Genomic DNA, 16,056 nt, shown 5'->3' on the forward strand with positions numbered 1-16,056 from the left:
CGTAAACAATCATTGTCAACATTTTTTAGCAATTTATTTCAATGAATTTCATACATCTGTACATAATATTGATAATCGCAAATGTTAATTTAACGTAATTTATTTTTATAGCATAATTGTCGATCTAAAGATTATTCTATGCTTCATACATGAATTATTCATTACATATGAAGAAATAATAGTAGTAATTCTAATATTAGGAAATTTCAATATATTTATACTTTGAAGTATAACTTTAACTTATAAAAAATCGACAATTTTTAATCAGTACATCAAAAGAAATAAAAACAACATATAATAAAGAGAAATCTTTCCCAGTTATTTGATCACTCAAATAAATTTATCCCACCAGTATTAGCAAGTATTAAATAGAAATAAACAACATAACAATAATCTGATTTATTATGAACACAAATTGCTATTAAAATTCCAATAGCCAACTGAAAAACAAGGAAGGGTAACTTTGAACTCTACTACAAAATATTATTTCAAATCAACTGATTCAAAAAACTAAATTTTCTTTATTATTTAAAAATGTCTTCTAGTTATGCAACATAGTAACTTTTGGCAGTTTCTCGTTTTTTTTTGGTTTTTGTTTTATTTAATTAACTGTGCCGGGGAACCGTGTTTAATCTGACCAGTCTTACAATCTTCAATAGCAAGAAAAATATAAAATCTCAATCTTAAACAAGGCACACAAACAAAAAAGTGATATATAAGAACAAAACATTTTCAAAATATACCAGTACAACAGCCATTACCGCGGTAACAAGATAATTGCAAAATGATATGTTTATCTTTAACATTCTCTGAATTTTCATGAAAAGATCGATAGAAGAAAACTGAGTCAATGTGTAATAATTTATAAATGTAATAAGTTAAAAGGTAGCACTTGTTTCCAGGAACAATTTTTATATGCATAAAACTTCACAATCAGGCTACCTACTTTCTTTCGCACTTGCATCAAATTATGTATCGTATACGGGATGTGCCATACGATTCACCCTGCATAATTTAAATATTTCTTCTTCATTTCATGTTCAACATCTTTGAGACTGTATAGTAGAGAATTTTAATCATCATTGGGCTGATGATGCATAATTATAATGCTAATATTTAATATTATTTAGAAATAGTTAAAATAAAAAAAATTATTGAGAAAAAAATGATTTTTCTTTCTAATCATTGAAGGAAAAATATAGCGATGGACCATTATATTTTTGTTATCATCGCTTACAAATGGAATTCATGATTGTATTTTTAAATACTAATAACCTCAATGATGTGGAAACTTCTAATCCATTTTTAAAATTTAGATTGTTCCCACTAGCTTTCATACAGTGAAAATTTTATTTACATCCAAACGTAACTTCAGTACGTAAGATGGTGTAAGTGAAGGACCGAGATCATCTTTCGTTTTTAGGAGAAACATTTTGACTTTTTTAACCGTGTACATTTGAGATTTGAAATGGTCATCATAAAGAAAGTTCTTCGAGTTCCTTCATCAGGTCAGCTTCTTTTTTTATCTTGTCTAGTTGATTGATTTCTAATTGTTTCCCTGCTTCTAATTGTTCTTTCAATTTTGAAATCTGTTCTATTTTCTGCAAGGAACAACATAAATATTAAAACTACTGTATGAATACGACATTAATACATTAGTAGTGAATATTCTTACGTTTTTAATTTTTTTAATCTTTTTACTCCTTTCCAATTCGTCACTTTCAGCAGCATTTGCAGTTAAATTTTGAGGTTTTATACTTGCAGTAACTTGTCCATTAGTACTCGGTGACTGTGAAGAAGCCGAAGCTTCTGAATCTTTTTTGACCTTCTTTGTTTTTTTCTTTGCCTTAGACTGATTAGCTATAAATAAAATATTTTAAGAAATATATAAACGAAAAAACAAATTTACATATTATATGTAAAATGATGATTTCCTTTACATTTTGCAGTATTTTTAACTCCAAACACTTCGTCATCGTGTAATTTGAAAGTTATAGATTCCCCTCTCGCCGATGGTGGTCGATATGCTTGTTTCGATGCTGAAAATGATTGGAACAGATTATATATCGCAACCTAAATATTGATAAAAAGATACAAACATAGTTTTTCTTTACCTTGTGGTTGACTAGGAGCAATTCCTTCAACAGCTTTATAACTAATTGGTTTTTCTGGAAACGCATCTGGTGGAAAAGTTTGCCATAATACCTCCCACAGTTCTTCTTGTTCGTTCCATGGTCGCTCATACAATAATGTTCCGGTGTAATGCCAAATTTTAAATCTGTATAACAAATTCTTATTACAAATGAATTCATTTTAATTATTAGGTATAGTATTTCGTTCATAAAAATATTATTCACCCATTGCCCATTCGTAATCTGGGTGCTGTAGTTGCAGTCATAAAATGTTCTCCATCTGGAGACCATTGAAGAAGCGTGGTATCAGGAGCTTCAGTTTTAGCAATTAATTTTCTGTTGCCAACATCCCATAATTCGATTCCACCACGGAGGTTCCCAAATCCAGTTAAAATTAGAAGTACACAGTGGTTAAGGAAAAATGTTAACTCAGAAGTACAAAAAAAAGAAAAAAGTATTCGTTAAATTAGTATATTAAAGGATATTATTTCCCTGAGGATTATAATAAATGCTATTTCGATGAAGCGCACCAAATTCAAATATTGATTCACATTTAAGATTAAATAATGTAGCTTTAGCTGGCATAAAACCATATACTACACAGAATTCAGTGTTTTTTGGAGACCACTGTACAGCATGTATAGGACCTTCTTTACCTAAAGAAAAAATTATAATTGAAATGATACACTATCTATAAATGTTTAAACAATAATTATCAAAGTCTAACTTACTAAGCATAACCATAGCAGTTTCTCCTTTTGTACTTAGATAGTGTAAGGTCTGTTTTCCATAATACGATGCGCCTGTTTTATCAACCTCTGTACTCGTCATTAATAAAACATTTGTGCCCTGATTATTCCAATACACGTTCACTCTATCCGCCTGAAGATGAAAATGATACAGTTTCATGTATACAAATATGTACATATTTTATAACAGTACCTGGAAAAAACTTTTATTTGCTAAAGCTTGTGTAGAATCAAATTTTGGATACTGGAATAATCTACCAAATGAAGGTTGACCCGATTTTCCTATAATATAATTTACAAGTATGAATTAGGTGATTTTTATATTAATAATGTAATATAACATATGTAATTATGCAAATTTAACAGATGGTATTTAATGTGGAGAGTACTTATTTATCCTGCAAGGATATGACATCGGATTTATCACAATTGTGAATATTTCATTTACAGATACTTAAGAAATCACAAATATTTTAAGACAAACAATATTTACCTGTTAAATATATTTTTAATTCCCTATAACTTTATTAAAGTACTTACAGTTAAAATTGAGCATGTAATAATCAGGAAAATTTCCCATTACTGTTGATCCTGATTATATATTCATGTGTATGCAAAATACCACTATGTATTAATATTTTGTTGTACTTCTTTAAAATATTAAAGTGTTTTATAGATTTAATTGTCATATATTCTTCATTCCACACCTGTGCATTATATGCTTGCCACACATATTTGCTTCATAATGAGAGAAACTGAAATAAAAAAGTATTTCATAAAATAAGCCAATTTGTAAGTGAGTTATGCTTGAACTATCTACTAATAGGCATTTTTAAAATTACACATTTTAATTAACCAAACCTGGTTACCAAAAATTACTGTTAATTTAAAATTATATGTTTTTATTCAATTTGAATGTTTGTGATTTCTCTTAGTTTTCGTTAAATGTTTGTTTAAAAAAAATTACATACTCTCCACATATAAGTACCTGGACATGATATATATACATGTATTCATACAATTTAAAAATAAAAAAAAAAGAAACAAAATTTAATTACCGGGCATATAACACAGAATATGATATGGAGCATTACTGGGTGATATACTAAATTTTGCAACTTTGGCTACATTTATTCTGTGCTCAATTTTTTCAAAGTTGACATCCTTATATAGAATGACATCTGCACCAACTAACATCCCACAGATTTTCTCATCACTTGACCATTGAGGCTCCCTGAATAGATGTGACATAAATATAGTGACATACCAAACAAATTGCATTTACTATTTATGTTTCATCATGTAAAAGATGTATTTCTTAATAATAACTTAGGCTATAAATATTTCTTAAGTACATTACATGATATTTCTAATGCAATAATTTTATAGAAAAAATATTAAGATTGAAATTACTTTATAACAATGTAATTTTTAACTCTTTTACTTAGAAACTCAAATATAATAACCAGTACATTACCAATCTGATTGTTTTTTCTGTACAAAACTCTTCACTAGCTCTCCAGTTTCTGATTTCCATATATGAAGATTCGGTACCCCTTGAGGATTTGACACCGTTGCTATAATATAAAAGTTATATTATTAACAGTAGAACATTGTTATTGCAATATAAAAACATATGAACATAATGCAAATAATGTTACAACTAAGAAGTTTAGTTACTTATTTATCTTATTACAAATGTTTATAATCAATAAAAAATCAGAAAAGTAGGAGTAATATAATACCTATGAAAGGTTCCCATGTCATAAAATATGTCCCTTGACTGGAGAACTGAATTGCAGAAATTTTGGGCCTCTTGATCTCTATAATTATTTTCCATGTATTACAGTGCAAAATCTTGACAGCCACTCCATTAACCCATGCAAAATATCTTCCCTCTGGACTAAATACCATAGCCTTGCATGTTTTACTGTCATCCTTGGGGAATGTTTTAACTGGTTCATATGATGGTGGGCCCTGGCCTAAACTGATCCCAATGGAACCTCTCACTAAAACATAAACAAAAAGAGATAAAATCAACATTTTTTACTATTTTAGTTTCATTTTTATTATTGTTTAATTTCATCATATTCAATCATTCATACATATGTTACAAATTTTTATTTTATCAGAACTGTTTTATTCACCTTACATTATAATGCATACATTAAAAAAATTACTGAATAATACCATTTTCCCCCAATTATTAATACACATATTTCAATTTTTGAAAGCAAGTTGAAATAACTATGAACCATATGGAATTTTAAACAAAATTATTAAGAAAACTTTCAAGAAATATTTATAATCATAAATATAATTAAAAAATACACTGCCACGTGAAACACTTTCTTTATATCAAATGCGATCCAGTAATAAAATGCCACTAAACACAATGTGCTATAAAAGTTGCAACCATTTTATGGACGATGATACATTTGATAAATATTAATATCACTTATGGATAAATATTGCTAAAAGTTTGATTTTCAATTAGGCAATATATCAATAAAAACAATACAAAAGTGCTTACCAGCGAGACACGGAACAGGCAACGCCATTTTACCTCCGTTACCATGTGGTACCGTAATATCGAATATCGACCACTCTTGCGAGACTGAGGAATTTGTCCCTTGAAAAGGATATCTTGCACATGCGTCGCCAACATCGTATACATGAAACACGTGCGCTCAGTGCCGTACGTATAAAAATAAACGTATGAAATGATTTTTGTTCAATTTTTTAAATAAATGCATCAGTCGCAAATATTTTAACATATATATACATAGTTTTAAATAAGTTATATATATGTAAATGTTAGGTATGCAGTTATATACATAATTGTCATAAGGTATATGAGACATAAAAGCGATATATATTATACATATAAAATTATTGAGCTAAACAACACATTTCTTTTTTAATTTATACATAATTATACATCAATTTTTGTCAGATGACTATACTTCAGCTAACCCGTGATTAATGATTTCAATATCGATTAATCTTTCGATTATTATTCGAAATATCGACTTTTTGCGCTTTTTTAAAATGATTATACACTTTTTCGTATTGTATGTATCTTAAAATTTATTTAATATCTTAAACACTGAGTAGTAATACTAAGTTATATAATTTAGTATAAGTTAGTATTCAAATCCTGTCTATTAATAATCCTGCATGTTTCAAATATCTTTTAAATCTTTGTCATCTATACGTATACGAATCTTGCACAAAGTACATGTTTTAGATAAGAATCCGTATTTCTTTCTAAGTAAAGATAAAAAGATATACTTATCATGACTAAATTTTTCAAGACTTCTAAAAAGTGATGATACAGTGCTTCAATTCTTAAATTATTTATAAGTAATAAGAAATTATGATAATTAGGTGTGACATTCTACTTTAATGCTTCAAATCAATTTCAAATACAAATAATTATTTTTGTATAATTTTCTAATGTCAGTTAATAGATTATAATTATGTTAATACATAGTAAACATAGAATTGAAAAGTGCTTGCTGAACACCCTGTATACAGCAGAAATTATATGTCAGCATCGTCTTGCGTGGGGTATGGCAAGTTCATGTTTTAGGTGAGCATTAAAGATTTTAATTGTTTCATGATAGCAATAAAATTTTTTATTTGTTTTACACTATATATACTGGAAATATAAAAGGTGTGGCTAATTTATCACAAATTATAATCACAGCAATCTCATTTCCTTATACCGTTCTAAAAGAGGTTATATTTTTTAAATTGAAAATTTACAAAAATTAATAGAAAAAGATTTCAATAAAACAAATTCCATTTATAATTACACGAAATTTATGTAGCATTAATATATCAAAATTCAACTGTTAGTTTTAATTTTCTCTTATAATTTCCTTTTTTCGTATTGTTTATAAATATTTTTGAATTTTTATATTTTACAACTTCAGAGATGTGAAATAGCTTTATATATTTACGAATAATTATATGTTGTCTTGATATTTTTAATAGTAATGTGGATGAATATGGTTTTGAGAGACCCCACGACTTTGACTATGAAACCTATGAAGACTTTATGTCAGAATACCTCAAGGTGCTTACTAAAAGAGCTATGAAATGGGCTGAAATTATTGGAGAAGGAAAATCATTGCAACGTAATATTACAATAAAAAGATATGTTCGTAAAGGTATACCAGGAGAACATAGAGGATTAGTAAGTGTGAATTCAAATTTTAATTTATGAACAAAGTTCATGTATTTATCTATTTATTTTTAATATATAAAAGAAAAGTTTTATTTTCAAAGGTATGGCTGTCTGTTAGTGGAGGAGAAGATATAAAAAATGAATGTCCTGATCTTTATCAGAAATTGTTACAGTCTCCTCATAACAAAGAAGTTGCAGATATTATAAAAACTGATCTACCAAGAACTTTTCCTGACAATATATTTTTCAATAATACAGAAAATCAGCAATATCAATTGTATAATATTTTATTAACTTTTGCTCATCAAAATAAAACAGTAGGATATTGTCAAGTGAGTATGTAATATTTAAGGTATTAAGTATCTTTAGTATGATCTTCATAAAATTACTGGACATTTTCTTTAGGGTTTGAATTACATAGCAGGTTTATTATTACTTGTTACGAAAAATGAAGAAACAGCTTTTTGGTTGTTAAAAATTTTAATAGAAAAAATCTTACCCGATTATTATACACCAACAATGGATGGCCTGCTTACAGATATCGATGTACTCGCAGAATTAGTCAAGTAAATTTTTTTAAATCTTAAACTATTTGATTTGTCTGATATATACTAATGTTGTTATTATTATTCTAGGATAAAAATGCCAGATATTTATCAACATGTTACAAACATAGGCTTACCGTGGCCAGTCATTACAACCAAATGGTTTGTGTGTTTGTTTGCAGAAGTTTTACCAATTGAGGTAAAGTTAATTGTATATTTTTTTTTACAAATAAAGCTTATGAACATTAGTATTGTAATGTTAACATTATTATATGTGGTGTGTACACAGTTGATTCGTTCATTAGTTTAAAGTTTTGAATTAATACGTGTTTGGATTGCCATAAACTTTAAAAGTACTGAATAAAATGTTTACAACTTGGCAGACTACGCTGCGTATATGGGATTGCCTTTTTTATGAAGGCAGTAAAATCATATTTCGTGTTGCATTAACTTTGATAAAAAGGAACAAATGCAACTTACTTGCATGTCAAGACTTTACAACATTAGCAGAATGTTTTAAAGAAATAACAAAAGATAGCATTGTTTTAAAATGCCATGAATTTATGCAGGTAAATAATTCTCTCTTACGTTCTCTTTTATTAAAATTAGGAGTAATAACTTAATAGAACTAAATCATTGCTACAAGATGTCTTTTCTTCTTTTTTTCTTTTTATTAGAGTATATTTAAAGTACCTGGATCGCTACCTGGCAGCACAATTATAAAATTAAGAACAAAAATTTCAAGACAACGCATGGAACAAAAAGAAAATAAGTTAGGACGATAGTAATGACCGAACTTTTGATCAATTAAATGATTCTAGTCAATACATATTATTCGACTTCAAATTCTTACAAAACAAGTATGTTCTGTAGAATTGTATTGTAATGTTACCTCTACAGTGTTCTTGTAAATATAAAAATTTAGTATTAGCAGAAGAAACATCAATGTTTTAATGTATATTGATTTATAAAATTTTATACATTTATTATTTATAAATAGGAACAAGCATGAAACATTAGTTTTATTGTGTATTGTATAAGAATATGGTATACTAATTATATTAATATCATATTATTTTATTGCTATAATTTTTCATTCTTCCATATTAGAATTAGGACAACAATCAATGTATTTTCTTATAAATAATTTTATTATAAGTTAAATAAAATATAAGATCACTATGTTGTTAAATATGTACATAACAGTTTGTTCACTGCAATTTAATTTACAAATGTAGATAATTAATTGTATACGCTATTTCTGTATGACTATATTGATATCTACATTATTTTTCAAGTAAGTCTTTTGCTTCATTAATTTTTGCTGCTATATATGGAGATCCACCTCTATCTGGATGATTTACAGCCATGATTTTTTTAAATTGTTGTTTTACTTTTACTTTATTTGCAGTTGGTGATACATCCAATATTAAACTAGCTTCCCTTCTAGTCATCTTAGCTTCAAAGCCTCCTTTGTAATATTTACTATTAGCTAATGTCTAAAAATATATAAGCAGTAAATAAGTTGTGATATCTATATGAGTTTTATATTTAAATGTCTTACCTGTGAATCTAACTTTGGCATATTTTTAACAGCTTCTGCCATTTTTTGAGATAATTGTGGCATTTTTTTAAGAATGTAACGTCCAGTAAAACCCACTACAGCAAGGCCTAAGCCTGCTGCAACAAGTGTAGAACTCTACAACAATCAGGGTTAAGGGCAAAAGATTTATTTGACTTGTTTTGCTAATACTTATACAAATAAGTAGCTACTAATACAACTGTTTTCTTATAATATTCTGTAATATATTTAAATTCATACTCATTAAAATAATCACCGGAGTTTTTATAACCTTATACCAACTGAACTTCCAAAACATCATTGATATCAATGTATTTCTCTTTGCTTTCTTTCCTCTTTTATTTTCTTATTTAATTTATGAATAACATTTACAAACTTCTAATAAAATTTTCATTAGTGATGCAATTACGGTGAAATAACCACATATATATACACTTCTGATACGTTATTTACGATACATTTCTAAATTTAAGTTAAGAATCTTTTTTAATTAAATCAAACACGAAGAAATCTTGATAGTGTACTGTAATTTTGAACATAACATTGATTCAAAATTTCAATAATTATTCTTACCATATTACCGAAATTGTGAAAACAATGCCACACTTGCTTACAAGTAATTTAACATTAGACACAATAATTTTCTTTGGCCATTAAAAAAGTATTAAAAAGAGAGTCTCCTCTGTTCATTTCATTTCATTACACTTTCCTGGTTTCCCCTGTAATGTGAAATGTTATCACGTGAATATGTTTAGAGTGGTGTGGCGACACTGCCATGGGAATATTTATCGATAGTCTATTGTATCGATATGTCTTGAATGTTCTTTGAGGACCTTTGTATCGATGGTCATTAATTAAGAGCGAAATTCGAACATCGTCTGTGCGTACGTTTATATAAATAGACAAAGAGTAAATTGTAAACCCCTCGACGTGGGTGATCGAGCTGAGAGAAGACCGGAAATCCAGAGAATGGAATAGTTTCACTTCGAAAGTTCTTAAAAGACTAATTTATGATAAACCATAGCCAATTCGTTGTTTTCGACCAAGTCACGAACGGTCCTTAAAAGCTACGAAGTCTTTTTCGATATCCTGTCTATTCATGCACTCTGAGAGGGTCGTAAATTTCCTCGAGAGTTGCTTTGGCAAGTACAAGGTCTTGTCGTTTCCTAATTTCTCTAGGTCCCACGCTTTCTCGTAGCACATGTGCGCTGCAACGTTCTAGCGTCTTGGCGGAGCGCCTCCACTTCCACGCGCCTGAGGGTGGACCACAGCCAGGAGAAGAGGCCCACACGAGACGGGGTGGATTTGGCGGAGGGAGGATCCAGGATCCACCAAGGAAGGGGCATCGACCGACAACGCGCGAAGATCTCCTCCGCCAAGCGCAGAATCCTTAGAATGATTTTGTCACTCGTTACGGACAAGTCGTTTCCGCACAGAAAGTTCTAAGCCTTGTTAACACAAAGTCAAAGTTCTGTTTTAAATTGAATTCAAAATATTAAAGTACTCAAAACAATAATAATAGTTTATTATTTTGCATATCCGCGCCTTGAGAGTGAAGCGCCTCCGCGCTCCACGGAGTGTCACACCTGCACCTAAAATCCCTAAATATCCCTATTTTCCGCGACGGACACGCAACACCCCATTTGAGGGTGGCGTACTCTAGGAACTTTGGATCTGTCCCTTTTTGCCCACCGAAAAGTTGTCGGCCACGCACGCCTGCAAGGTTGGCATTGCTGACAATCATTTCCCGCGCCATTTTCAATTTACATTATTCTGCATTTCGTGTTACATTTTTCCTTTGCTCGATACATTTTCTTTCCTTACATTCCTGCATCCCTTACATCCCTGCATCCCTTACATTCCTGCATCCCTTACATTCCTGCATCCCTTACATCACTGCATTCCTTACATCCCTGCATCCCTTACATTCCTGCATCCCTTACATCTCTCCATTCCTTACATCCCTGCATCACTTACATCTCTCCATTCCTTACATCCCTGCATTCCTTACATCCCTGCATTCCTTACATCCCTGCATCCCTTACATTCCTGCATCCCTTACATCTCTCCATCCCTTACATCTCTTTTGTAAGCATTTCTTTATAGTGCCATCTGGTTTCAAAAAAGGGACTAAACCTTGCCGGAATTTTGGCCCTCTAGCGGGAAAAACGTGAACTAAAATTTCGACGTCGAATCGGCGCCATCTGGTTTCGAAAAAAGGAACTAAACCTTGCCGAATTTTTGGCCCTCTAGCGGGAAAAATGTGAACTAAAATCTCGACGTCGAATCAGCGCCATCTGGTTTTGAAAAAAGGAATTAAACCTTGCCGAAATTTTGGCCCTCTAGCGGGAAAAATGTGAACTAAAATATCGACGTCGAATCAGCGCCATCTGGTTTCAAAAAAGGAACTAATGCAGGTCGAGATTTTGGCCCTCTAGCGGGAAAAATGTGAACTAAAATCTCGACGTCGAATCAGCGCCCTCTGGCGGCGAAAAGGGGAACTAAATTTTGCAAAAATTTAAATTTAAAATTAGTTTTTACGAGACTTTACTTACTTTTACTTACCTTTACTTACCTTTACTTACCTTTACTTACCTTTACTTGCCTTTACTTACCTTTACTCGAACCAGTAGCCATAAGTATATTATTTATAATATATTTATTATAAGGGTTGAAAAGATACAAGAGATGCAGGGAGAATTCAGGAGTGTAAGGGATACAGAAATATAAAGGGTACAGAGATGTAAGGGATGCAAAAATGTAAGGGATGCCGAGGTATAAAGAATGCCGGCATATATGAGATGCCGGAATATAGGGAATGTAGTGATATAAGGGATACAGGAATGTTAAGTATGCAGACATGTAAGGGATGCAGTGATAAAGGGTTGTACCTCGTGAGGCCCTTAAAGACAAAGAAATAATAAATAACTAGGAAGGTTGAGCCGAGACCCATAAGTCAAATTATAACTGGTTAATTCCCCGTAGTCATCACTAGCCCTGAGCCACCGGGGTGTCTGGGACCCCCAAATTATGACCCCTCGAAAACAAAGTCCAGTCTTCTACATCTGTAGTCACTGCTAATGCATATATTTAAACTTTATAGAATAAAAGATAGTTAATAAAATGCCAATAATACAAATACATAAGAGTAACATTGACGAGAAAGAAATTTCGTATAAAATATAGTATATTGGAACTGAAATATTTTTATTAAAAATTTGTAATTGTTCTCCATACAAGTACAGCAATATTACCGCCGTTATACATATACAATATTGAACTCTCTTGATATGTAATTGCGCAAGCATATGATTCTCCAATAACTACATGAAATGGACCTCCAAACCTTTTGTCTAAAGCGTCTTTAATAGATCGAGCCGCATACTCGTGATTGTGCGTATATTTTTCTGTAGCAGTAACACATATTTCCATTACTTCTTGTTTCATATCTTCTCTCATATCGCTGTACTATAAACATTTTCAATTAAAAAAGCAAGTTTGTAACTAAACTTTAAGCATGTAAAATTATGTATAGGATTTAATTTTTAATGTTACACAAATTTATTTAATAGAATTCAAACCTTGCACAAGGGATATGTATGAAATATTAAACGTTCTTCCACCTTTTTTACCTCGCCTGCGGACATATTTGATTATTACAATAATTTATTTCAAATAAAAAATAACTTATACACTGGAATATGTAATATGTTTCAAAATTGTTTTTCTAATTTAAAATAAAAGATCCAACAGCATAGTCGATATATTTCTTTTGTTATTTTAAACATTCATAAATAGATGCAAATAAGATAGAATAATTTTTTTGTATGTAATTATGAATTCCTTAAATGTATTTAATATTGCATTCTTATGAATTAAAAGAAATAACTTTGCCAGTTAAGCACCTTTAATAATAACCTATGACTTATAGGAATTCGAGCCAACCGATTATAGACGTTGTAGTTGATTCATGAATTTTAGAGGGGTTGTATCCCAACTTAAATAACTGCTATACTTTTGGCGCGAAGTTATTTTGTAGTTGCATTTACAGAAACGAAGACAAAGGCGATATCTATTGAAAGTTATTATATATTTGTATTTAAAGAAGGTATAATAATACAGCAACATATGCATAATATTACAAAAGCTGCAGTAACACATTTAAATGTTAACGAAATTAATAGGAGTATAATAAAAATAAATGTAAATTGGAAAAGATTGTGTTTAAACATTTTATTTTATTGTTAATTAATTAATTTATATGCAGTACATTTAATAGTAATTAATATCTTTTAGTTAATATCCTCTTCAATTGTAAAATACACAGTGTATAACCTACGAATATTTGTAGTTCTATTGATCAAGGTCAGATTTATGTAAATAAACTTACATTGTTTATTATATAGTACAAACTTAATTATTAAATATTTTTGATTTTATAAAGAGGAATAAATATTAGATATTTACTGATACTTTTACAAAAGGTTTTGTTCTAGCTTTAATTTAATTTTATAAATAGCTATTGTGTTTATATATGATGTTTAATTTTTATTTATTAGTTAATTAATATTATTTATCTTTTCATACAGTAATATGGAAGATCCAGTTACAGCACGCTTAAAAAATTTAGTAACAAGTAGCAATGATGCTTTGGAATTTAAATTGGTACGTTCTGTAGAAGACTTAGAAAATGATGAAGCTACTTTTAGGCCTGAAATGTCTCATCAAGTATTCGGAGACAGGTGCGTTAATTTATTATTATTAACTAACTTTATAAAAATTATTGTAAATAATTGTCTTTTTCATATGCTTACAGTATCTTTCACAGATGTGATTCTTGATATATTGCAGACATATTTGCGTTTATTTGTTAGTCGTTTTCTTGATTATTTATTTTATTTGTTAGTGAATCTATATTTGGTTACCGGGATCTGAGAGTGAAGCTATACTACTCGGCAGGTTGTTTAGAAACATATTTGGGTATGACATACTCAGAGAAAATAAACAAAGCTATTTATGAGGGAGTTGAAGCTGATGAAGTACTGCCAAAAATTGCTGAAAAACTTGCTCCACAAATTCATGTTAGTTTAGATTCATTTATTAAATCCTTGAAGAAAGATGATACATTTATACCTCATGGTGAACTACTCCATTCTTTTTCTGTTAATGGTAATTTGTTATGTAAATGGCAAATATGTAAATTATATATATATATTTTATTTATCTATACTATAACATCATAAATTTTAATAGATGATGGCTGTACAAGAAAATTTGAAGTTTATAAAGCAGATATGACTTACAAAGGATTCAGGGAGTATCATGAACGTATTCGAACGTTCGTTCTTTGGTATATAGATGCTGCTAACTTTATAGATATCGATGATGATCGATGGCATTATTTTAATATGTAAGTTAGTTGTGATTTTATTTAACGTTATTTAATGAATTCAGTATTTTAAAAATAAATTGGTTTTGTTTAAATAGGTTTGAAAAGTATATTCTGGATGGTACCGTTCGTTATGCAACTACTGGTTTTGCTACTGTATATCAATATTATGCATATCCTCGTCATACTAGACCTCGCATAGCTCAAGTTTTAATCTTACCACCATTCCAAAATATGGGTCTTGGTGCTCATTTATTACATGCTATTTATCGCGAATACATCGGAAGACACGAAGTCATAGATATAGCAGGTAAATTAAAATGTTTTACTATAAATGAATCTTCAAGTATGTATTTAACTTTTTAGTGTAGGCGTTTAGTGGAGGGGGAGAGAGGGTTTCGTCTCCCCAGACGCCTTTGGTTCGGGTCGGAGACCGCAAGCAGTCTCGCAACGGTTTTCGCAAGCGGTCGCTTAGCATGCAGTTCGAATATATAGAAGTTCCGAATTGCGCTATGATAGGTGTCTGGGGCAGGGATCGTCTGTTGTCAGTCCCACTGACGACGAATCTGACAGACGATTTCGAGGCGAAAAAACGTCTTTTTCTCCCTTCTCCTACATTAAAAAAACCGAAACAAAAATGAGACTTGATTTTAGATACTTTCATTTCAGTAAATCTAGTTTATTTTGGTAAGGCATTGTCATCATTGTTGTAGTTGAGGATCCCTCTGTAACCTTTCAACGAATAAGAGATTATGTGGACGCAATGAACTGCAGCAGCACGTTACCAAGTTTTTCACGAGAATGTTTACTTCAAGGTTTTAATAAAGCAATGGCTGTAGAAGCAAAAGAAAAGTTCAAAATTAATAAGGTATTTATCTTGTTTCTACTTCCTTTAAACATTCGTGTTACATAATATCATTTTCATTTTTAGAAACAAGCTCGAAGAGTATATGAAATCTTAAGATTACGTGCAACAGATTTAACAAACGAACAGGAGTACCGAGATTACAGATTAGATGTAAAAAAGAGATTGAATATTCCATATAGACGTGAACAAAATGATTTAAAAAAATTAGAATGTGCACTAAAAAATATTGATAAACGGGGAAACATGACTTTGCCTACGTCGGAACAACGTATACAAACTCTTGAACAAGAATATAGAAGTTTAGAAGAAGAGTATAAAAAAGTTATCAAACGCTTGGAAGATGCAGAAGAACTTTAAAATATAATATACTTTAAGTTTTCTATGTATAAGTCGATTAATACTGTTCGAATATGAATCATTAGTCAGAACATTTTTCTTTTTGATCCAATAAAGCTTTCGTTCTTTTTTTAATTAAGTAGTTTATGGTCTATTTGAAGTATTCCCTAACACCCTCATCGATTTTACCGACTATCTGAGTATAATTCCATAAGGTGGTAACTTTCCGACTGTCGGAAATTCGATCGATAAGTCGGTAA

General features: G+C 30.2%; 5 protein-coding genes across 11 annotated transcripts; 2 read left to right on the top strand and 3 right to left on the bottom strand.

The window, feature by feature from the left end:
• Positions 1-515: 515 nt before the first annotated feature.
• eIF2A (eukaryotic translation initiation factor 2A) lies at positions 516-5,545 on the bottom strand. Its single transcript, XM_034321106.2, has 12 exons — positions 5,415-5,545; positions 4,627-4,890; positions 4,359-4,458; positions 3,940-4,115; positions 3,075-3,163; positions 2,864-3,014; positions 2,618-2,788; positions 2,358-2,532; positions 2,115-2,278; positions 1,941-2,039; positions 1,676-1,860; positions 516-1,601 (listed from the first exon to the last, which is right to left on the bottom strand). Exons 1-12 carry the CDS (start codon positions 5,440-5,442, stop codon positions 1,476-1,478), a joined length of 1,728 nt encoding a protein of 575 aa, XP_034176997.1. The 5' UTR covers positions 5,443-5,545; the 3' UTR covers positions 516-1,475.
• Positions 5,542-8,626, top strand: LOC117602738 (growth hormone-regulated TBC protein 1-A). Of its 4 annotated transcripts, XM_034321107.2 has the most exons (8): positions 5,542-5,579; positions 6,378-6,476; positions 6,884-7,085; positions 7,178-7,408; positions 7,482-7,642; positions 7,712-7,820; positions 8,005-8,190; positions 8,299-8,626. In XM_034321107.2, the coding sequence occupies exons 1-8, from the start codon at positions 5,557-5,559 to the stop codon at positions 8,404-8,406; spliced, it is 1,119 nt and encodes a 372-aa protein (XP_034176998.1). In that variant the 5' UTR covers positions 5,542-5,556; the 3' UTR covers positions 8,407-8,626. The 4 variants fall into 4 exon arrangements, with proteins under 4 accessions (XP_034176998.1, XP_076547232.1, XP_034176999.1 ...); XM_076691117.1 differs by lacking the exon at positions 8,299-8,626 and having other exon boundaries at positions 7,911-8,141; XM_034321108.2 differs by lacking the exons at positions 5,542-5,579; positions 6,378-6,476 and adding an exon at positions 6,478-6,560.
• Positions 8,627-8,765: 139 nt separating this feature from the next.
• Positions 8,766-9,937, bottom strand: LOC117602739 (mitochondrial import inner membrane translocase subunit TIM14). Of its 2 annotated transcripts, none has more exons than XM_034321112.2 (3): positions 9,777-9,937; positions 9,186-9,320; positions 8,766-9,120 (listed from the first exon to the last, which is right to left on the bottom strand). In XM_034321112.2, the coding sequence occupies exons 1-3, from the start codon at positions 9,777-9,779 to the stop codon at positions 8,908-8,910; spliced, it is 351 nt and encodes a 116-aa protein (XP_034177003.1). In that variant the 5' UTR covers positions 9,780-9,937; the 3' UTR covers positions 8,766-8,907. The 2 variants fall into 2 exon arrangements, with proteins under 2 accessions (XP_034177003.1, XP_034177002.1); XM_034321111.2 differs by lacking the exon at positions 9,777-9,937 and adding an exon at positions 9,460-9,702.
• Positions 9,938-12,356: 2,419 nt separating this feature from the next.
• Positions 12,357-12,951, bottom strand: LOC117602776 (dynein axonemal light chain 4-like). Its single transcript, XM_034321200.2, has 2 exons — positions 12,785-12,951; positions 12,357-12,671 (listed from the first exon to the last, which is right to left on the bottom strand). The coding sequence occupies exons 1-2, from the start codon at positions 12,848-12,850 to the stop codon at positions 12,414-12,416; spliced, it is 324 nt and encodes a 107-aa protein (XP_034177091.1). The 5' UTR covers positions 12,851-12,951; the 3' UTR covers positions 12,357-12,413.
• Hat1 (histone acetyltransferase 1) lies at positions 12,576-15,915 on the top strand. Of its 3 annotated transcripts, none has more exons than XM_034321195.2 (7): positions 12,576-12,596; positions 13,793-13,945; positions 14,110-14,372; positions 14,457-14,613; positions 14,691-14,902; positions 15,306-15,460; positions 15,524-15,915. In XM_034321195.2, the coding sequence occupies exons 2-7, from the start codon at positions 13,797-13,799 to the stop codon at positions 15,815-15,817; spliced, it is 1,230 nt and encodes a 409-aa protein (XP_034177086.1). In that variant the 5' UTR covers positions 12,576-12,596; positions 13,793-13,796; the 3' UTR covers positions 15,818-15,915. The 3 variants fall into 3 exon arrangements, with proteins under 3 accessions (XP_034177086.1, XP_034177084.1, XP_034177085.1); XM_034321193.2 differs by lacking the exon at positions 12,576-12,596 and adding an exon at positions 13,150-13,311; XM_034321194.2 differs by lacking the exon at positions 12,576-12,596 and adding an exon at positions 13,440-13,568.
• Positions 15,916-16,056: the final 141 nt, after the last annotated feature.

The sequence above is a fragment of the Osmia lignaria genome, chromosome 12 (assembly GCF_051020975.1).
Source record: "Osmia lignaria lignaria isolate PbOS001 chromosome 12, iyOsmLign1, whole genome shotgun sequence".
Taxonomy (NCBI): domain Eukaryota; kingdom Metazoa; phylum Arthropoda; class Insecta; order Hymenoptera; family Megachilidae; genus Osmia; species Osmia lignaria.

Bases quoted from the DNA above. Each gene is read 5' to 3' on its own strand.
- eIF2A (XM_034321106.2), bottom strand. From the start codon at position 5,442: ATGGCGTTGCCTGTTCCGTGTCTCGCTG. The intron at 4,891-5,414 runs GTAAGCACTTTT...TTTATGTTTTAG, and splicing joins GCCTGTTCCGTGTCTCGCTG to TGAGAGGTTCCATTGGGATC. The intron at 4,459-4,626 runs GTATTATATTAC...TTTATATTATAG, and splicing joins GACATGGGAACCTTTCATAG to CAACGGTGTCAAATCCTCAA.
- LOC117602776 (XM_034321200.2), bottom strand. From the start codon at position 12,850: ATGTCCGCAGGCGAGGTAAAAAAGGTGGAAGAACGTTTAATATTTCAT. The intron at 12,672-12,784 runs GTTTGAATTCTA...AAATGTTTATAG, and splicing joins ATACATATCCCTTGTGCAAG to TACAGCGATATGAGAGAAGA.
- Hat1 (XM_034321195.2), top strand. From the start codon at position 13,797: ATGGAAGATCCAGTTACAGCACGCTTAAAAAATTTAGTAACAAGTAGC. The intron at 13,946-14,109 runs GTGCGTTAATTT...TTTATTTGTTAG, and splicing joins CATCAAGTATTCGGAGACAG to TGAATCTATATTTGGTTACC. The intron at 14,614-14,690 runs GTAAGTTAGTTG...TTGTTTAAATAG, and splicing joins CGATGGCATTATTTTAATAT to GTTTGAAAAGTATATTCTGG.
- LOC117602738 (XM_034321107.2), top strand. From the start codon at position 5,557: ATGAAACACGTGCGCTCAGTGCC. The intron at 6,477-6,883 runs GTGAGCATTAAA...TATTTTTAATAG, and splicing joins ATGGCAAGTTCATGTTTTAG to TAATGTGGATGAATATGGTT. The intron at 7,643-7,711 runs GTAAATTTTTTT...TTATTATTCTAG, and splicing joins GTACTCGCAGAATTAGTCAA to GATAAAAATGCCAGATATTT.
- LOC117602739 (XM_034321111.2), bottom strand. From the start codon at position 9,504: ATGATGTTTTGGAAGTTCAGTTGGTATAAGGTTATAAAAACTCCG. The intron at 9,321-9,459 runs GTGATTATTTTA...TGATTGTTGTAG, and splicing joins ATAAGGTTATAAAAACTCCG to AGTTCTACACTTGTTGCAGC. The intron at 9,121-9,185 runs GTAAGACATTTA...ATATATTTTTAG, and splicing joins TGCCAAAGTTAGATTCACAG to ACATTAGCTAATAGTAAATA.